Source organism: Lichenostomus cassidix, chromosome 2 (assembly GCF_008360975.1).
Source record: "Lichenostomus cassidix isolate B80296 chromosome 2, HeHo_3.0, whole genome shotgun sequence".
NCBI classification, from domain to species: domain Eukaryota; kingdom Metazoa; phylum Chordata; class Aves; order Passeriformes; family Meliphagidae; genus Lichenostomus; species Lichenostomus cassidix.
The window spans coordinates 137,789,191-137,808,908 of record NC_139482.1 but is presented as its reverse complement, the minus strand read 5'-3'; the positions used below and the strand labels follow the sequence as shown (position 1 = coordinate 137,808,908).

The 19,718-nt window shown below is 40.2% G+C and overlaps 1 protein-coding gene and 1 long non-coding RNA gene across 2 annotated transcripts in view; both read right to left on the bottom strand.

The window, feature by feature from the left end:
* LOC146442356 (uncharacterized) overlaps positions 1-19,718 on the bottom strand; it is a 298,132-nt gene that overhangs the window by 122,394 nt on the left and 156,020 nt on the right. The window lies entirely within an intron of this gene.
* On the bottom strand, positions 119-19,639 carry SLC30A8 (solute carrier family 30 member 8). Its single transcript, XM_085053922.1, has 8 exons — positions 19,560-19,639; positions 12,086-12,290; positions 8,101-8,239; positions 4,394-4,547; positions 3,687-3,876; positions 3,198-3,303; positions 1,479-1,613; positions 119-464 (listed from the first exon to the last, which is right to left on the bottom strand). Exons 1-8 carry the CDS (start codon positions 19,637-19,639, stop codon positions 322-324), a joined length of 1,152 nt encoding a protein of 383 aa, XP_084910048.1. The 3' UTR covers positions 119-321.

Below are 19,718 nucleotides of genomic sequence, written 5' to 3'. Positions count from 1 at the left end.
TACCTGTAATTACAGACAGGTACTGTAAATGTTGTTTTACTGCCAATCTGCTGCTCTAGTCAAGAATAATTTAGATATTTCTCTTGTAATTGAAAGAAACTGCTGATGGACAGGAAACTTGGCTGGTGGCTGGATTTAATACATGTTCTCTCATGGTAGATGATACCAACAGAGAAAGGCCCATGATCTGCTTGCAATGGCAGGGCTTGTTATGTCAGTTAATTACCATTTGTTGTTAATCAATTACATTCAACCAGCACTTACAGTCTCCAGTGACCTGTAAGAGGGGTGATGGTAATTTGGCATATCACACTGCTCCCTTTAGTCCCTGGGCTCTTGGCAGAAGACACAGTCTGGTTTCTGATCCTCTGCTGATTCAATCTGAATGGTGATGGAGTGGAAGCTGTAGTGTTCAAACAGGGCTTGGGTAACATCTCTCAAAATCTTCTGGCTGTCCATTGTGTCTGCTACAGATAGCAAGCAGAAAACAATCAAAATACATACATTTTGATAATACTTTAATGAAGTATTGCATACTTCTAATATAGACATTGATATATAACATAGATATTGTCTATTTTTAGGATAGACAGAAACTTGTAACAAGAAGTTCATTTGAAAATTGTTTCTTGTCCTTTTTATCCTCCTTTCAGGAGCCTCCTTGTCAGCAAAATTTTGCTCATTCAAATGTGGTTGGAATATGCAATTTTTGGCAAGAGTTAAGCTAAGAGTAATCACCATTGAAATTCAGTTTGGCAGAAGACAGGAGGAAAGCAGAAATACTTAATAAAGATTAGTTCATCCAGTCAGGGAGTAGCAGCAGTGATTTGGGTGGCCGATAGACCCTCTGTTTTTGGGAAGTGAGGACTCCATGGAAGACTTCTCCTCTAGACCTGTCCTTGGCCAAATAGAGGTGGAATTATTTCTTTCTTAAATACTTTGTTTCTTAATACATACAAAACAGAGGGACAGATAAGAAAATTAATCTAATAGTGACAGTTTGTCAACTGGGATAAGAACTACAATTTAAAATAATATTTTAAAATACAAACTAGAGTTACCTCTACACTCCACCTACTTTTAAAGATTGCTTTACTAATGGACATATGTCAGGAATGTAGATTTGCCCTGTAAGTTTTTCTTGTAGAGATCAGTAATTTTCAAGTTTGAGAAAATTGTGAGAAAAATCCAGTTTGAGTCTAGTACTTTTAATTTACCTAAAATATATTGTTATGTACTACCTTGTTCCACAACCTCTGCAGTTTTCAAGTCTTGGGCTAAGTAGAGGTCCCTGTTGTTTAGACAAAGCTCCTGGGAGGAGGATCTGAGAGCTTTATTTGTTAGTGTTGTTAGTTTTATTTTTCCAACAAAATTATGATAAATTTTTAAACAAACAACAGATATATAGTCAGAATCAAGACTGACCTTTACTGTACAGCAGCTGAATAGTTACTCCCTGCTTACAGAAATTTACTGACCTGTGGCAATGTGAGCAGAGAGAGCAGTTTGATTCATTGTCAGACACCAAAGATGAAGGTTGTGAACAGACTCCACTTTTTCAACTGCTAAAATTCTTGCTTTCACAGCATCATAAGCAAATCCTTTTGATGTTCCTGAAAAGGAGAAATTGATGGGATAACAATATTTTTAAGGGATAAGACTGATAATCAATAGAAGAAAATGAATCATGAACCATTATTTGTTTAGATGTATCATTTTAATAAAAATATTCAATGCTTTGTAAAGCCCATCTATTTCAGAGTTCACTGTGCTCTTTAATCCTATCCCTTGTTTTAAACTTACACATGAAAGGTTGAGACTAATCCATGTTTTAGGGGACAATCTGAGTGTCCAGTTTACATAGCGTAGTGAGCTATTTCACCAGATCATGTCCTAGTTTTGCATCAACATCTTTTGTGAGCTCATTTCTGTGTCTGTGTGAACGGCTATACTCATCATGCTCCACTTGGATCAGTAAACTGAAAGAGCAGCTCCAACATCCAATTACTTTTCAGAAGATTCTGGGCAGAATATGCTACTTAGGAGACAGAAGACTCCCCAGAGAGCTCCCCAGGAGGACAGTGGGCTTGGCACAGAGGGGAGCAGAGCACTGCTGATTTTGGCATGTAAACACTGCTTACAGAAGCTGGGGGTCACTGCTTTGAGAAAGACACTCCTGAGTGTCAGGGGGTGCTCCTCCTTCCTGGTCGTTTGATTTGTTACCAGTAATCAAGAGATCTGATTTTTCGGCAGCCAAAATACAGTCAGTTGATGCACTCTTGTCTCAGTACACTTCTACATGGAAGTATCTCTATCTCACAATCACTGAAAACAAACCAACCTTAGCATGAAACTACTGTGAAACAATACTGGAAATTTTATTTCTTGAAAGAGCAGTAGGTACAAAGTGAAAGAGAGGAGAAATAGTCATGCAGGCAATCACACTGAGTATCCATTCAAAACCTGCACTGTTAGAGCTACTTTTTCCTTTAATCCTCATGTCTTCATAGCTGAGAAAGAGGTTGCATTATATTATTCAATGTGAGGAAGGCAAAAACATGCATCTGTGACAGCTCAAGTCATTTGGCCTTGCAAATCAAATATTCAGGCCCATAGCTGACAGGATTAAATATTGCTAAGCCTGGCTCTTCTTGCTGCTGCTGTGCTGAGACTTGTCTATTCCCATACACTTGAACGCAACTGGAAAGCTCCAATAGCTTGTTTTTCTGGACTGGTGTAACTAAACATCTTTTAAACTTCTGTTTCTTGCACTCAGTGTATTTCACAGACACAGTTCAAAGCACAGTCAAAGCACTTTTTCTTGGCAAAGACTTGTATTTCACACAGGTAAAGGAAATAGACAACAAACAAGGCGAGTAGGCCATTTCACATGCCAAAGGGGTGATAGAAAGCAATGCTACACATATGACAAACAAAAGAAATTCAGAGCTCATTAGCAAAACACCAGTACACTGATTTTTGTGAAAAATGGCATATGTATAAACATATTGCAATGATAGAAAACAGTTTTGATTAAAATTGGAAGTAGGTTTAGAGTACGATCAGAATCATGAGAATATTGGAAACTGATGCAGAAATGTGCTGTTATACTTTTTTCAGCATACATAAGCATTATGAAGAAAGCAACAGAAAATAAATCAAAATATAAGTGCATTGATTCTGGAATCAGGTCCTACCTTCCATTAACACAGTCAAAATATCCCTTAAAATTGTGATGGTAGTTGCCAAAACAAAGATGGAAAACACAAATGTGCAGATTGGGTCAGCTATTTTGTACTGTGGCTAGAAAAATATGAACACACCACTTAGTTAATTTCATTATTGTTGGTTATTGTCATTTTTAATTAGTTAACAAGAAATAATAATATATATTCCATTCATCTAGTACAAAATGAGTGCTGGTCTCCTTTGCCAGTTAGGGAGTCTCAGTGCAGGGAATGAAGGTGCTACCTACAAATGAAGAAAAGGAGAGACACCAAAGTGTCCAGTTGAAAACCAAGATGCAAGTGTTACACTCTCAATAGTCATTTCAGTTCCCAAGAATAATTCTCTGACTCAATTACAATGTGTATGTTTAAGACAGAGGAAATATTTACATAGTACCTAGAGTCACAATACTGTGAAAATAGGATTGCAAGGAAGGCACATGAACTAATAAAACCAACCTTGAAGAAGATGATAAGTGCACTAATTAGCACACTTATACTCTGGAACAGATCTCCCATGGCATGCACAAAGGCTGCTCGAAGGCTGGCATTGCTCAGAGCTGGCTTTTCCAGAGGGGCTGGCATGTGCTCCCTGGCTGCTGCCCCATGGCTGTGCCCGTGGCCAGTCTGGTGCAGAATCACACTTAGTCTGCAAGACAGGAAAAGCTGCAAATATCAGTGGGCATATTGCAACTCTGAAAGCAGTGAGGTCATGCACATCATCATCCCTCTCACTTCTGAATGCTGAACAGTAAAATCTGACACATTAGGTAGAAATGCAGAGTGGCTGAGCAGATAATTCCTATGTTTTCAGTTATTTGCATAATCAAGAAAGTTTGTGGATGGGGTAATTAATGAGGCCTCATTTTCTATAGAGTTCTTGAATGTTCTGACATCTAATAAAAAGTGAGATGGAGAATAATCTTTTCCTGGGGTTTCTACATTCATAATTTGCCCTCCCAGTGTGGCAGCTAACAGAAAGTAGGAGTGCAACTGCAACTTCCAATGAGAAGCAGGACCTCTCTTTTTGACCTGTTTCCATATCCTCATGTAACTCATAAACACTTAATATTTTTGAGGCCATTATCTCGATAAAGTTTTATATTGAATTACAGGAGTTGGTTCAAGGTTCAAATGTCATATAAGAGGAGAACAGAATAACTTACAGGATGTTGGAGAGCACGGCACAAGCAGAGGTAATGAGCATCACTGTAGCATCAATATCATAATCCGGGTGTAGCAGCCTCATGCAAGCCAAATATGTCAACACACCAGTCACCATCCAAACAATTATCATAGACATCAAAGCTCCCAGAATTTCTAGGAATTAAAACAATCTGCTTTTAACAATCAGAATAATAATGAAAGAAATTTAAAAGGTTGATGAGCTTTATAGCTAAGAGAGCTGTTTCTTCTATGTTGGCAGTCTTGATGCTCCCAAAGAATGGGCCAACCTCCTTTCCAATCATAGCAAATCCAGTGGCTACCTAGGGTAGCCTTATGAATGTGGTGCCCTAACCCTGTTCTACCTGCTTCTATTTTTGTGCCCTTTCCAATGCTTAGTTCGTGCAACATTCTAAGAAATTGGAGAGATGAAAAAGATCATTTGGGAGTTCTGGGAGGAGCAAGAAGAGTTTGTCTGGCCCTGACAGTGTGGTGTAAGCCCACAAAGACCAGCCCTCCTCCCCACAAAAGATTATTTCCATCACAAGAGCAGAGGTTGGAAGGAAGGAGAGAGGCACAGGTCACCCAAACCCCCTGTCAGACATTATCCCCCTCGGTTAGCCTCCCCTGTTTCTGCACACCTCTCACCACTTCAGACAGTAGCAGCCCTCAACGAGGTCCTGTCAGCAAAACTTATCCTGGAACTCCTCCTGCCAATGCCACAAAATCATTTTTGTGCCACCAGCTGTGATGAGAACAAAAGAAGTTATTTTTTCCCCGGAGTAGCAAAATTTAATTTTGTCTCTATTGGCTTTGAGTTGGGCTCAAATAAATCCAGTCCCCAAGGCCACCTTTTATTGCTCTGTTGTTATAGGAGAGGTCCAGAGAAGTGCATATGAACGTGCAGCATGGTTCTAATAGGATGTGGGACTAGTAATTGCCCTGTGACTTGAATGGGTAAATGAGAACAACCAAGACAATACCAAAGAAAATGCAAGCTTACAGCAAAATGAAATGCAGTAGATAGCCAGAAAGAATATGCACAGACTTCCACTGACAATCCATTAAAATAACTTATAATTTATAATATAGTTTTATGAGGATCACCCTTTTTAAAGGTTGCAAAGCTTAACAAATGACCATTTTGCCTAAAACTGGAAAATAATAAATGAAAGTGCACTGACAGGGGAATCTAGTTTTGCTTAAAAGTAGATAGAAGTTCACACAAATCACACAGCTTTTTTCTGCCAAGTTGCAGGTTGAAACCCTGCAAAGTTGGCCCAACTGAAGGTGTTGATGGCTGTGCTATCATTGGTGTGAAAGCAGCCAACAGCTCTTGAGAACACACATACCCACCTGTGTGGGTTTATGCATATCTTCCACAACAGAACACGTTAGCAGTCATCTTTACATATTACTTTTCAATCGAGTATCTTAACAAAAGTTTACTAAAGCTTACAGACCAGTTCAGTAGCACTAAATTCTTCACTCAAGATGTTCTGAGTTACTTTTTTTTCAGAACTACTAGCACTAGCAGAGCAGAGCAAACAATAGTGTAGGATTATGTGGGAATCTCTGAGTCACAGCTGAGGGAAATTAAGGTGCAAGAGAGTTTCTGTACCTGGAAACAGTTTGACTCACACTATCAGTCTTAATACTGTGTTTCTATCTGTGTTGCTGAAAGTAGCTGCAATGCTTTGGTGTGGAGGGCGGGAGGCGTTCAGATGGATCCTGCTAAACCTGAACATACACAGTCTTTTCATGACAATATCTATCAGTCTGAGGGAAGCAGTGAATAAACAGCTTCCAGTGTCATGGAGGGCTGCACCTGCAAGACCTTGCTAGTCAGTGAAGAGTGACTTTGCCACCTGATTGCCCTCAGCTACTCTATTAAGGTACCCACCTGCATATGAAACTGAAAATATAACGGGGAGAAGGAGCAAGGAACAGGATAACAAACATGGACTGCAATTAAATAGCTCTTAAAATTTGATGCAAGGCTGTCTTTGCTACCAGGATAAAAAGGCAATAAGGGATTGGTTTTGAAGTTCTGCATTGCAATGACAAAATAAAAATAGTCTAGTTCAGACTGAGGATGAAGTTATATGAGGTGGCAGAACCTGCCTACACCAGCAAGAGAGGTCTCTCTTCCACTTTTTTTTTCCTACAGGCTAAGAGATCATAAACATAAAATGTAATGGTGGATTAACTGATGTCAAGTAGTAGTTTACTAAGGCTGCAAAATTGTTGTCTACATAGTGCCAACCATGCTTGAGCCATACTGAACCTCCCACTTGCCCAGCAGCCTGTTTCCAGCAGAGCTGGTAGAATACACTGAGGAAGGTACAGAAAGACAGGATGAGTCTGGCATATTCTTCCCTGGTACTTTCTGCAGCTACAACCAACCCTGGCCTACAGACATCTGAGTCAGAAGCTGCTTCTGGACCTTCCTACTGAACATCCTTGAAGCATCTATCATCTGAGTCCTTGGTTCAGGTGCACAGGTGTCTAGAGTAATTTGAGATACACTGACACCTCTACTGACACAATTCCAGAGTCACAGCTAGATTTCAAACAGCACAAATCGTTTAGTTGCATATAAGCAACTAAACTGAGCCCTGAGACATTCAGCATGAGATTCCCTTCCAGAAAGAGACAACTAAATTGTCAACCTCTAAGCATTATCTGCATGTCTAAGCTTCCTCTGTGGACAACAGACATCAAATTCATGGTGATTGCCACAGCTCCCTGCTCCACTGGCTGATTGGGAACACATACTGGTTTCTCAGCTATGAGTCTCTGGTCACATTTGACATGCCCTGGTCTTGTGCTTGGCATCCTGTGCAGTCTCCTATAGGCCTTGTGCAACAGCTGCCATCCTGTGCATAAGCCTCAGACATCCTAGGGGTGTAACACTGGACTTCCATGTTTAGGAAGCTGAATGGGGTCAAGTTGAATGCATCAGAGACTTGGATCTTGTGCTTAAAGGTGCTCACGTACATGTAGGCATTGATATTCAGGTGTCTAAATCTTGAACAGATTCATACTCCCAGAAAATTATTCTCATGGTTAATACTTCAATAATGTCTTGTCTTTTGTGAAAACACTTGTGTTTGATTTTCAGGTTTTTGGTATTAGTTATCTGTAAAATTTCTATTCTAGGCTGAGGACAGAATACTTTAAAAATTTGCTGTTTGCATCTGATAAAAACCACTGGTGATAAAGAGATATGAAAGGAGAGGATTTAGAAAAGAGTAAATGTCAAAGGATCTCACATTCCTACAAATGTAACACTGTTGACTTTTAAAATAATATAGTAATTTGCTTTAGAAATTGAGAAAAACCTCATTTTGATGGTTATTGTTGCTTTTATAGAAACCTGTGTTTCGTAATGGATTGAGGGCTCAATCCTCCACACACTCAAGTCACTGAGAGAAGCTGCTGTTATCTTAACCAAAAGTAGCACCAGCACAGAGCTACAGTAAACAATGAACTGAAAGACTTGTTCCAGATAAGAGATGTCTATGGTCTTTACTTCTTTGAAGGTCACTGTTTTACTCTGTTTTGTGTCCTGAGAGCTGTGCCAGCATTAGTGCACTCTCTCTAAATGCCTGCAGACCTGTGTTGGACATCAGCATGCTCTCCAGTCCCTGCCTAGGAGAACTTCCCTTTCCCTTTCCACATGCTCACACTGTGACATGTTTGCTACCTGCTCGGTGCCACCCAAAAGTGAACTGTTTGGTAGGAGGTTTGGAGGAGAGCCACAGCGAGAAGAGGCTGATCAGGAAACTTGTCAGGTCCACCAGGATGTGTGCTGCATCAGTGACCACCGCCAAGCTCCCGGCGATCTGCCCACCTGTGAGAAACACACATCCAGGTCATGGCTCTGGGCAGAAGTCTGAGCCCAACAGATCAAACTCAAGACCTCTTTTGCTGAGAATCAAAAGGAACACTCAGTTTTCAGTCATTATACACAAGACCCAAACCCCTTCAAAGATAATTTCATTTTGTACCTCATTTGTGCAATGAAAGGAATGAATTAATAGAAACACATAAGCCAAATTTCTTTGTATGCGAGAGAGAGAGAGACCTAAGAACAATATGAGTTGTGATATATTAGTTCTGTAGTTATATTATTACTGGGCTGTTTGGCTATTTTAATATCAGATTTTTTTGTGAAAAGCCATATTAGGAATCACATTTCCAATATTCTCCCACTGTCTTTTCACAGAACACTGATATTTTTATGTATGTGCAACAGTTGAGAGACCTAGCTTATGGGATTCATTTCCTATTTGTTATAGGAAAATATGCATGCTCTTCCTGAGGTTTGGATTGCTGCATGCCTGACTGTTTATTTGTCACAGGCAACATTAAAACAGGAATATATGGAAAGGTCCCAATAGAAGAACTGTGATAAGCAATCAACCATTTTAGTGAGGGCATAGAGAAAAATGTTTTGTTCTCAGGATTAATCTATCATTTTGAATCTGTAATGCATGACTTAATTTTCCTGCTGGAGCTCAGAAAATGTGGCTGAATATCATTTTACTTTGCAGGGGTTTGGATTTATGTGGATTCTGAAGAAAAAAACTACCAAATTCAAAACATTTTGGGTTATTTTAATTCACATTTCTTTTACCCAGCAAGCCAAATATCATTGTTTTGCCAAATTCTTCTAACCATATCTTGGGGCTAAAGGCAAATCCAGATAAACTAAAAATTTGCTCTAAACTGCCCCAGCTGCTGGTAGCTGCAGAAGACAAGCATCACAAGCAGGACACTGTCCTTCCAACTTGTTACAGCAGGAAAATCTTTTCTTCAGACTGCAAATGTAGAAAAGTAGACATGTGAAATAATAGAACCAAAACACCTAGTTTCTGCATATAGCAATACATTTCCATTCTTCAGTAATTTAATTAATTTCAGCTCACTCATTTCTCCTGACCATACCCCATATGAGAATCAATGAATCCTGAAAAACATCATAAAATGCCTCATTCAAATCTTTGGCAGCATACCACTGCCAAAAGGACATGTAGATATATCTCGTTTCCTTATAGTTGGAGCATTTTCATGCCAGCAGGATGGACTGTCTGTTTAATTTCCTCCTGTATGCATATTTTAGATTAGATTACCTAATACCATTAGTTTTTTCAGCACAGGATTTTGCTTAAAGTTACTTCCCAAAAGGGAGAAAGGATGGCTGCAGAATTTGGGGGCATCTGATTCCTTGCAGTAAAATGAAAAAATTCATCAGAATAAGTATTTCCCAGCACGTGCTCAAGTATAAATGCACAGATATTTCTTGGTCATGGCTCATTTGTTAGACTTTCACTGTTTGCAGGGGAACTGTATCTCAAGAGGTCTTGCATACCAGGGTAGAAGGCTTTTCAGACAGTGCCCAGATGTTAACAACCAAGGCATCAGGTATCTTTCAGCAAACAAATAAGTAGATCAGAAGCTGTGGACAAAACCCTATTGCATTTTATATACTCTATTTCCATGTTCTGTAGGACAGCATCACAAAAGCTTGCTCCTAGCCTGCTGTCTTTGAAAAATGTTTGCAAACTTATTTTATGTGTTGCTGGCATAACTAATGCCTCTGGTGAGTTTCAGAGATCTCAGCCTGCTTAACTTCGAAACTTGTCTCACTGACTGTGTTTATATTCTGCTCTGACATGAGGCTGCATGCAGGGCTTGTCTCTCTTTCTAGTGCCCAAGTGGAAGTGAAGTACTTTGAAATTCACATTTGGCCCTAAACCACCAAAAGTCATTGGAAAGCACTTTCATATCTGGGCTCCACACAGGATAGTATTGGTCTGACTATCTCCAAACCTATGGAGAATGTGGTGGATCTGCCTTAGAAGAACAGAAATGATTGTCTTTTCGAAGACGGTGCATCAGGCTCAGCCAGCAATGCCCCCTTTGAGACAACAGTAATGATGAGCCAGCAGAGATAATTTGAGAAAAAATATAATGGAAAATCTAGGCATTCAAAGAAGCACAACTTTTCAACTTCTCTGAGAGTGCTGCAGTTTTGTTTCTTCTGTTTAGCATAATAATGCCCACTGAAGCTCTTTGCCCTTAAAGGGCAAGGAGGGGAGGGGAAGACATTCTTTATTTTCAGGAGTAAAACCTGAGTAGTAGTTATAGGCTTTTACAGCTTTTTATCAATACTCCCAATAAGTGGCCATTATGACTTACCATTCCCTACGATGGATGTTTATAGCTTTATAGACCACAAGCAGTTGAAATTGTCAGTCACTCAATGGTCAATCATCAGGCACAGCAGTCTTGCCTAATGATTAAAAGAATTAAATGTATGGTTCATAATTACAAAAATCTCCATAGAGTGCTGTCTGTAACTGCAGTTAATAACTGGTTTGTCAAAGTTTAATGGTCTGAAGCAAAACGGTCTTCAAGCCTGTTACTTAAGCTGTCACTGCAAAAAAGCTGCATGATTCATTAAGCAAAACGAAACATTTAGTTAACATATCATCTGTCCTTCCAATTATCCTCTAGCATAGCTGCATTCACCAAACTTAAGCCCACTGATTGTATGGTTTTGTTAATAATGCATTACTTCTGGCAGTGGAAATTACTGCATGGGGATTAGCAGCATGCCCTGGTTTCCATGGGGGGAAGGAACATGACCTACAAACAGCAGGGCTTCATGCAGAGGGAGCACATGGGAGGGAAGAATTGGAGAAGTCCCCGCTGGGTTTGGCAGCCAGGGGAGAAGGCAGAAATGCAGCAACTCTCCACTTCTCACCTGTGGGGAAGACAAAGCCTTTCTGTTTCATTTTCATGGGGCTCCAGGGATGTCTGAGCTGGGAAAATATGGGTTTCAGAGGCCTTCCTGGCTGGTTTTTGTTACATCGGCTGGAACACATATGGCAAAAGTCTGTGGGATTCCTCATGCCTTCCCTTACCTCAGCTCACTGCAGAGAAGGGCAAATTAAAGAGCCAGGAACTATCAGGTGGATATAAATATCACGGAATCCATGGAGAGAGCAGATCAGTGAGACAAAATGAAAGCTAATGCTCTATGAGCAAGCCAAATACTTATACTGGATATTGTAGGATGGGCCCAGAAGTGAAAGCTAATTATGTAGGGGAATAATCTTCCATTGATCCAGAGACACACCAGCAGGCCAATTTAAAAGATAAACGTGCCCAGATATAAATACATTGACTTAACTGTAGAAAAACAGATGGCGAATCTGGCCCTGGATTTCCCTGGATTTTGTAAAGACTCTTGCATTTATTTTCAGATCCTGCTGCTAGCAGCCTCCATCAGTGCTGAGGTCTCATTGGCCTGGATAAATATGTAAAATCTTTTAATCTTTAAAGAAAAATGTAACCCAATTTATTAGAAACCTTTTGTGACATGATGCTAAGACATGCTAGTCACTTCTAGTCAAGCTTAAAGAACTGGAAGAACAGTTCAGACCATTAACTGATCTTTTTACTCCTGCCCAGATGCAATCCTTGAATGAAGATAAGAAAATATTTTGATAATTTCACTTAAACCTTCTCCCCACCCCAATTCTTTTAACGACCAGGGACAAAGGAGTTATTTAATGCCAGGTGGGTTCACTCCTGTCACCAGGGTCTCTGCAGTCAGAGTGCACACTGAAGGAAAGAATGTGGCTGTGCTGGGTACCAGACTGGGCTCTTTTTGAACAAACATACTCCCCTGTTATCTCAGCAATCATGAAGAAGGTGCAAATTACTGATGCTACACAGAGCTTCCTCCTGGCTTGATTCTGCTCCCTCTTTCTGTTCTCATAGGCCTGTGAGTAGCTGTGACAGTGATATGCTGGATTAGCTCCTGTAACTTCTGCTTCCTGCTGCTGCCTCTCTTCATTTGAATTCTTCTGAAGCCAGCTCATCCTTTGGGACAGAAAGAAACAGAAGGTTAAAAAAGAAAAACCCTGTTTATTCAGGCGTCTAGCCCTACAGCCCCAGAAACTATGTAATTAATGCTTTCAAAGGATAAAAGCAGCATTGGGAACAGCAGAGTAGGTCACAGAAGAGGCTCGCTCACACAAGCAAGGCTCTGTGGGAGGGAGCTGCACATAAAATGAGTGTTCTGGCCAGCTCTTGGGGATCTCCTACATCATTTAGCAGTTTATGAAGCGCAGGGTGGCTTTCTTAGCCTGTGTATTTCATGCACAGCATATGACTTTCAAAAAGTTGTACCTCATGCAAATAGCTACCAAATTCAGCATAACATGGAGAAAATTCTACTGAAAAATTCAGGATTTTATTCCCAACAGCTTTGTCAAGAAGACTAGTTAAAAAAGCCCCCAAACTTATTTTTCTTAATTATAATCAGCTAAAGATATTTCTCTCCTCTCTTTGCACACAGAACTATTTTATCTCAAATTTCTACATATGTACAAAATCTACCAATATTGCAGAAGAGCCTGAGCACAGAAAAAATTATCCAAAGACCTCAAAGGTATTTTAAAAAATCAAAGAAATCAATTCTCCATAGTATGTTGAACCCTTCATGCCACTGATTTCATAGAAAGGTGAGAAGTCCAGCAGAAATGGCTCTTTGATCCTTGCTCCATCACAAGGTGATTTCTCAGCCAAGTCTGCTCTGCCACAAAACCTTGGTGTTGTCCCTCTCAGTGTTCCTGCACAGGAAATACAGGGTGGGGTAGAGAGGTCCAGGGCCAAGCACATTGCATTCCAACTGTGGAAGTTCCTGGATGACCCTGACTCTCACTAGAGTAACCCAGAGACTATGAATTATCTATATGTACTTATATCTATACTATCTGTATAGTATTGGTATATATCTGTACTGTCTATATGCTTATATTAAGCAGAAGCAAAGCTGAGTGTGGAACATAAATAATCTCCAACATGTCATTCTGAGCTCATTTTAAAGCCTGTAATGCTGGAATTCAGAGAAAAAGAAAATTTTACGTTAAGTTTTTACAGAAATTTTAATATACAAACCAGAGGAGGCCCCAAGTTGGTTTGGTGAGCAAGGATGTTCCTTTCTCCTTATCTCTCAAGGGAAAAGAGCCCAGCTGTCAAAAAACCACTGTAAACCCTGTCCAGGAAAGTTGACTTCAAGCCATTCCCTCTCTCCCAATCCAACACTTGTTGCCAGAGCTACTCCTAATGTGATAACTGTGTACTGAGACTGTGGCACCAGAAGATGAATTCTGCCAAAATGCACATACACAATATCCATATAAGCACATGTGCAGCTGTTTGAGGTCTGTGTGTGCAGGAGCTACCCAGGAACACAGCAAGCTCCACTGCTTTTTTTCCAAATCTGAAATTAGCCTGGGGGCAGGATGTGGGACTGGGCTTAGCTGCCCTAGTAATAACAGTGGATTTCCCCATTTTGACTTCAGACTTTCCTCTGGGACAAGGAAGAATTGTTTCTTCAGCTGAGTGAAGGAAACGTGCTCCAGGAAGTAACATGAATCCTGGTGACTTTCTGTAGTGTTTCTGCACTGTTTATAGAAGTGTCAAGATGCCTAAAATCTCACTGGAAAGAAATCAGCTGGTGACTGCCAACCTGCAGTAGTCAATGTCAAGAAAAAAACTGTACTGAAATCACAAGCTTTTTCCAGCTGCTTTTTTTGGGCAGCCTGAGGGGGCTGCAGCTGCTCAGTAGGTCTGAAGTCCTGCCAGATGCCCCACACTGGTGGGCAAGAGGCAAAGGCACCTGCAGAGCTGTGGATGCTTTAGTCTTTCATGTTCATCAACACCACAGAGGTACTGGTGAAAGAAGAGCTGACCCACCTTGGCAGCCAGGCCCTGCAACTGTAGATAATCAGTATGGATTTGGTTTTGTAAATATTATTGAGATGTTCCAAGACTGCCACATTCCCCTGAGTCAGCTGGTTTCCCAGCCAGGTTAGCATGTGGTCTCTGTTTGCTCAGCAGAGGTGACTGATTCCTCCTTTACGTGAGCAGCTTGTGTGAAAGAGCAACTATTCAGATTCAATGCCTGATGCTTGGAGACAGTGAGGCTTCTTAGTCCTTTTGTCAGCATTTTCCTTTATTTCCTCACAACAACAAGTAAATGGGAGCTGGACTGTCTGGGGTATGGGATGTCCATCTGGCAGCTGGGGTCCCCACCAGCCAGTCCTTCTCCAATCCTTTAGTTTCACATTTATCAGGTTCCTCATGTGCACAGTGTCATTTTTTTACAATATTTTCCTGATGAATTAGACACAGAAGGTACCACAAATTAATTCCTTCCAGATGGCTGAATAAAATGCTGTAGTTCTCTCACTCTCCCCTGGAGATCAGGGCAGGCAAGATTTTTTTTCTCATGATCTCTCTCTGGAGTTAACTTCCAATGCTTTTCTATAGTTTGCATGTAAAATTAATTTCCCCTTACCTCAATTTTCATCAGCTGGCATTGAACATTAAAATCACCTTAATGACATGAGTCATGATCAGCTCAACAGCCTGTCAGGGCAGGAATGCCAAAATTACTGCTGCATATTCTGAGCCACAAAATCCTTTCCTTGCTCTTAACAAGATAGGTCACTTTGTGATCTCACTATTTTTTAAAATTTTTTTGTCTTTAAATCTCTCTCTCAGCTGACAAAGTCTCAGGGCATCACTGAAAGCACTGTCCGCAGATCTTGCTGGAGAGACGCAAAAGCAAACAGACATCGCATAAACCCACAAATGTCACATTTTTCTGTCTAAAGGGTACCTGAATAAAAGTGCCCCAGTTGCCAGAGGTGGTGAGCATTCTCGGCTCCCTTTGAACTAGCAGAACAGCATCTGGCCTGATGAGTTGGGAAAACTCCTGCCAGCTCCTGTGTGTAACCATTATTTTTCTCTTTCACAAGCTGCCTGCCACTAATTCAAAGAATCTAAGAATCTAAGAGGCAGTTTTATAAAAGCGTGAATCAAAAGCTTAAGGTGCAAAGATCAGCTCTGTTAGACCAGAAACCCCTTCATAGTGTTTTAGAGCGAGATGTAGCCTTTGAGCATCAGATCTCTGTGCCAGCATATTGCAGAGTCACAGATTAAAAAATAATCTTTTCTCCATTTCAAATTCTCTTTCCTTTGTAAAAAAGATTGTCAGGGGAATGTCACAGAAAGACTCCTACTGAGTCATGCCCAGAAGGGGGAAGCAGAAAATATTAATACATATTGCAGATTCCACACAAATCATTAGCAATAGCTTTTTATTACAACTTCCTTTTTGTTTATTTTCACTTGATCTGCTGGATGCCTTGATCTGCAGGCTTATGGGAATAATTGCCGTCCTCCTAGACCATTACGACTTCCCCAGTCAAAAGAGGAAAATGTGGAATCACTGCACTTTCCACAGGAGATCATCTCTTTCATGAGGGAAAATAGTAATTTTCTGGTGCCTGAAAGGATAATGAAACTGCTTTCAGAGAAAAATTTATCGAAGCCAAAGTCACCCCCCTTATGCTGGCACCGTTCTGATTTCAATTGATGTACCAATCTTGAATATTTCCAAGGCATTTAAGACCCTGTTAATAGCCTGACTGTCCAGTTTCTACTTTTCCTTACCGTGGGCACAAAATAAAGGCAAATACTTATATATTTGCATAGCTTTAGATGTCTAGTAGATAGGAATTCATGCCTTGGTTATTTTATTTGGCCTCATTTTGAGGGCCTGGCCTTGTATGCATAAATGTATTGTCAATAAATTTCCTTCTACATAACAGGATAACAATAGCTGCCTGAAGATAGACCAGAGGTGCATGTAGCCAAGTACACAAATTCTGTCAAACGCATGAAGTAATACTGTCAAATAATAGTAAGTAATAAGGTCAAAGTACCAGAGAGAAACATTCCCAGAGAGTTACTGCTTCCCAGTTCTGAACCACAGCTCCTGTCCAACAGCCTTTTACAGATCTTTATTCCACAAACCCAGCTGACTTGAAAGCATTGAGTTCCACAATTTAATTATGATGTGTATAAAAATAATGCATCTTTTGTCACTCTGAAGCTGTCTGCCTGCTATTTTAATTAGTTCTTATACTGTTAGAAATGATGAATGACTATTCCCTGTTTACCTTCATCACATCATTCATGATTTTATGTATCATTGTTATACCTCTCAACCATCAATTTTCTGAGCTGATGCCCTAGCTATTTAATTTCTGTTTCATACCACTTACTATCTTGCTTCTAATTTTCTCTCTGAGATGATATGAGCAAGACTGAAGTGAGCATAATGGAGGTGGCATATGGCCAGCACTGGGCACAGTCCTTTCTGCAGGGTCCTAATGTCACCTGCAGGGGGGCAAAGGCAATGGGATTGGGTTTGCTGAGTCTGCTCAGATGCTGTGTGCTACTGGGACCAGCTGGCAAGCCAGTACACAGGAGACACACCACAGGGCCCTCAGCTAACACAGGCCAGAAATCACAAGAAACACCTATAGTCTTCCTGAACATTGATTCTATAATGGATAAGGAGTGGTGGAAAGCCTTTATTTGATGAGGACTCTTTCATCTCATCACAAGAGTTTTCATATTGCCTGCAGGAAGGGAGAAAAAGAAGAAAATATTCCCTATGTTTTTGCTACAGAAAATCACTCTTCACCAGACGAAATCATCTCCCAGGTTCACTTCAAACTTTTTACCTGCTGGTATGAGCCTGGCAGAGAGAAATCAATTATTAGTCTAAGGCCTATAGATAGGAATATTCACAGGTCATGTTAATGCCCTGTGTTAAAAGCTTTTGCATGAAGACAAACCCTAACATTTTCACACAACTTTCCTGCTTTCAGCATTGCCTAACCCTGGGTTTTTTCCGTCTTGTCTCAGAGACAAAATAAAAGACTTAAAGCCTTGAGTTTCACTTGTGATGGTATTCAAAATCCCACTATAAAGACACATAAAGAACATAATAAGAAATCCGTGCTGGATCAACCCAAATCTAGCTCATAGTATAGCTGGCACAATCAGACGCAAATCCACTGATTTATGAGGTGGGATATTGAATATTTCTGGTCAATATTACACTGATCTGTAGCCAGCAAGAAATTAAATAATCTGGCCTGTCTTCATTCATGGAAACTTCAGGAGTTTGGTTAAGCCACTTCCTAGACTGTGATAAGCAGTTATCTAGATCACTATATAGGTGATAACAAATAGAAAAAGTAGCATATCGATGATTAATTGTTGGAGAAACTTATTCTCTTTTACAACTGTGATTGACTGTGAAAAGATCATAGAAAACTATCTTAGACACCTAATTCATACTTAATTTAAAGACAGATGACATATGACTTACAGACAACACTTTTTGAAAAAGTGAGTTTCTGAGCACCTAGATGCAACCTCCCAATATCCTTGAGGAGGCTGCTGAGATGGAGCCTTATTGCTCTACATGGAGGAAGGATAAGGTCATTGGTCATAAACCGAAACAAGTTCAGATTGAGTATAAGGGGGGAAAAAAAGACTGTGAAGTTAATTCTTTATTGAAGCAGATTGCCTAGAAAGGTTGTGGACTGTCAGTCATGAGAGCTTTTTGTTGGCGACTAGACTGGAGACAGCCCTGAGCAACTTTTATTCAACCTCTTGCTTGGACCAGAGACCTTATTAAGGTCTCTTCCAATGTGAATTGTACAACCAGCCTACAACTGATCTGACTTTCAGAGGGCTCAGTTGAAGCCCACCCCTTTGTAAGCATTTCAAGTTTGACATGGGAAACCTCAATGCATCCAAACCCTCTAGTGACTACAGGCAGGTTTGGCATGTGCTGAGCACTCTCTTCCACAGTCCTGAGTGCAGGGAAAGGGGTCAGCTTCCAGCATTCCTACTCACATGGCCGAGATAAAACTGATTTTGATCCCTGTGTACTGTAATGATGGCATTTATTAGAAAGAAAGAGGCCAGCAGGGATGGCAGAGAAATTGACAATCTGTGTGCAAAATAAATTCTGTTGAAAGCATTAGAGATGTTCATTAAGGCTACACATGGGGAACAGAAAAATATGGTAATTTATACCAAGGCTAAGATGTGCTTTTTGCTACTGCTGGCTTAAGACACCAGTAGTGTGCAGGCAGCTGCTCTGTGTCCTTGTCTCAGGGGCCATAGAATGGGTTTGTCCAGAGTTGTCCTTTGTGTCCAGAGTTTGCAAGGGGCCAAAGGACCTAAGGCATTGAAACTGTCCCCACAAAATTGCAAACTTTCAAAAAAAAAAAAAGCACTGAGTGTCTTCAATAATTAAAATGAACTTCAGAATCATATGGGATCTCTTTGAAATATAAATATTACCACAGAAGTCATTTTGGACAGTGCCGTTTATATTTATGGAGCCATGTAATAATATTTAAATAATAACCCAGACATTCAAATGACTAAAATACGATGGCAGTGACCCCAGTATAAGAACATGAAGAGACAGATTTCCATTTGAACTGACAATGTTTATGCCAAGTTTCTGTCCCACACATTTTAAGAGATCCAAGCAATAAATAACCTGAAAACCAATGAGATAATGGAAATGTCAAGAGGTGCTAAGCTGTAACTGAACAGCTATTTTCTTTTAAAAATACTTGCTAGTCTGAGTCAAGAGGAAGAATGAAAATCAGTTAAACTGCAAAACTATTTTGTGATAGACATTTGTATTCATTTTTTAACCCAATCTGCAGTATATCATACGTTTTCAGAGGATCTTTCCTCACCCAAGCAAGCATTTACTCACAGGACCTCTGGCACACAAGAGGTACATTAGACTATCCACAAGAATAAGCACTGCCTTTCTTTCAAACCAAATGGATAATTTAGACATTCAAGCATGAAGGAGCCTTGAGTCAAACATAGTGTCAATAGCATGATTATAATTCAGCCTAAAATTGCAGCATAATCCATGAGGTTTTGCATCCTACAATAAATCTACTAAGCTTATAAAATACATAGCAGGAGACACTTGCTCCAACAGTAGATTGGTTCAATCCATCACAGACACAGACACATCAGACTGCTGTCTAGTAAATGCCTCAAATATCTAATAAGAAAGTTTGGGAAGGAAAAAATTGCACAAAACATTTTAGAAGTAGTAAAATATATGCAGACAGTGAAACTCTCCTGACTTTGACTCCTGCAGCTGGTTGTCAGAATGGTGATCTCATGTTGCTCTGACACAGAAATGGCAGTGAAGGAAACAAAGAGTTGTGTTACCTGTCTAGGGCCAAGGAGTACTTCTTGGTGTCCCTCTCGCTCACCAGACAAGCTCTTTCAAGACCCTTTTTAGTAGCCATGAGGAAAGTCGATGGGGTTTTGCTTGGTTTTTCCCTTTAAACTCTCTTTTCTCGGTCTGAAGCAATATGGGCAGAAATG

Excerpts from the sequence above, each read along its gene's own strand:
- SLC30A8 (XM_085053922.1), bottom strand. The coding sequence starts at position 19,639 with ATGGCTACTAAAAAGGGTCTTGAAAGAGCTTGTCTGGTGAGCGAGAGG. Across the intron at positions 3,877-4,393 it reads GCCGTGCTCTCCAACATCCT|ACTAAGTGTGATTCTGCACC; the intron begins GTAAGTTATTCT and ends CCTGTCTTGCAG. Across the intron at positions 3,304-3,686 it reads CACTTATCATCTTCTTCAAG|CCACAGTACAAAATAGCTGA; the intron begins GTTGGTTTTATT and ends ATATTTTTCTAG.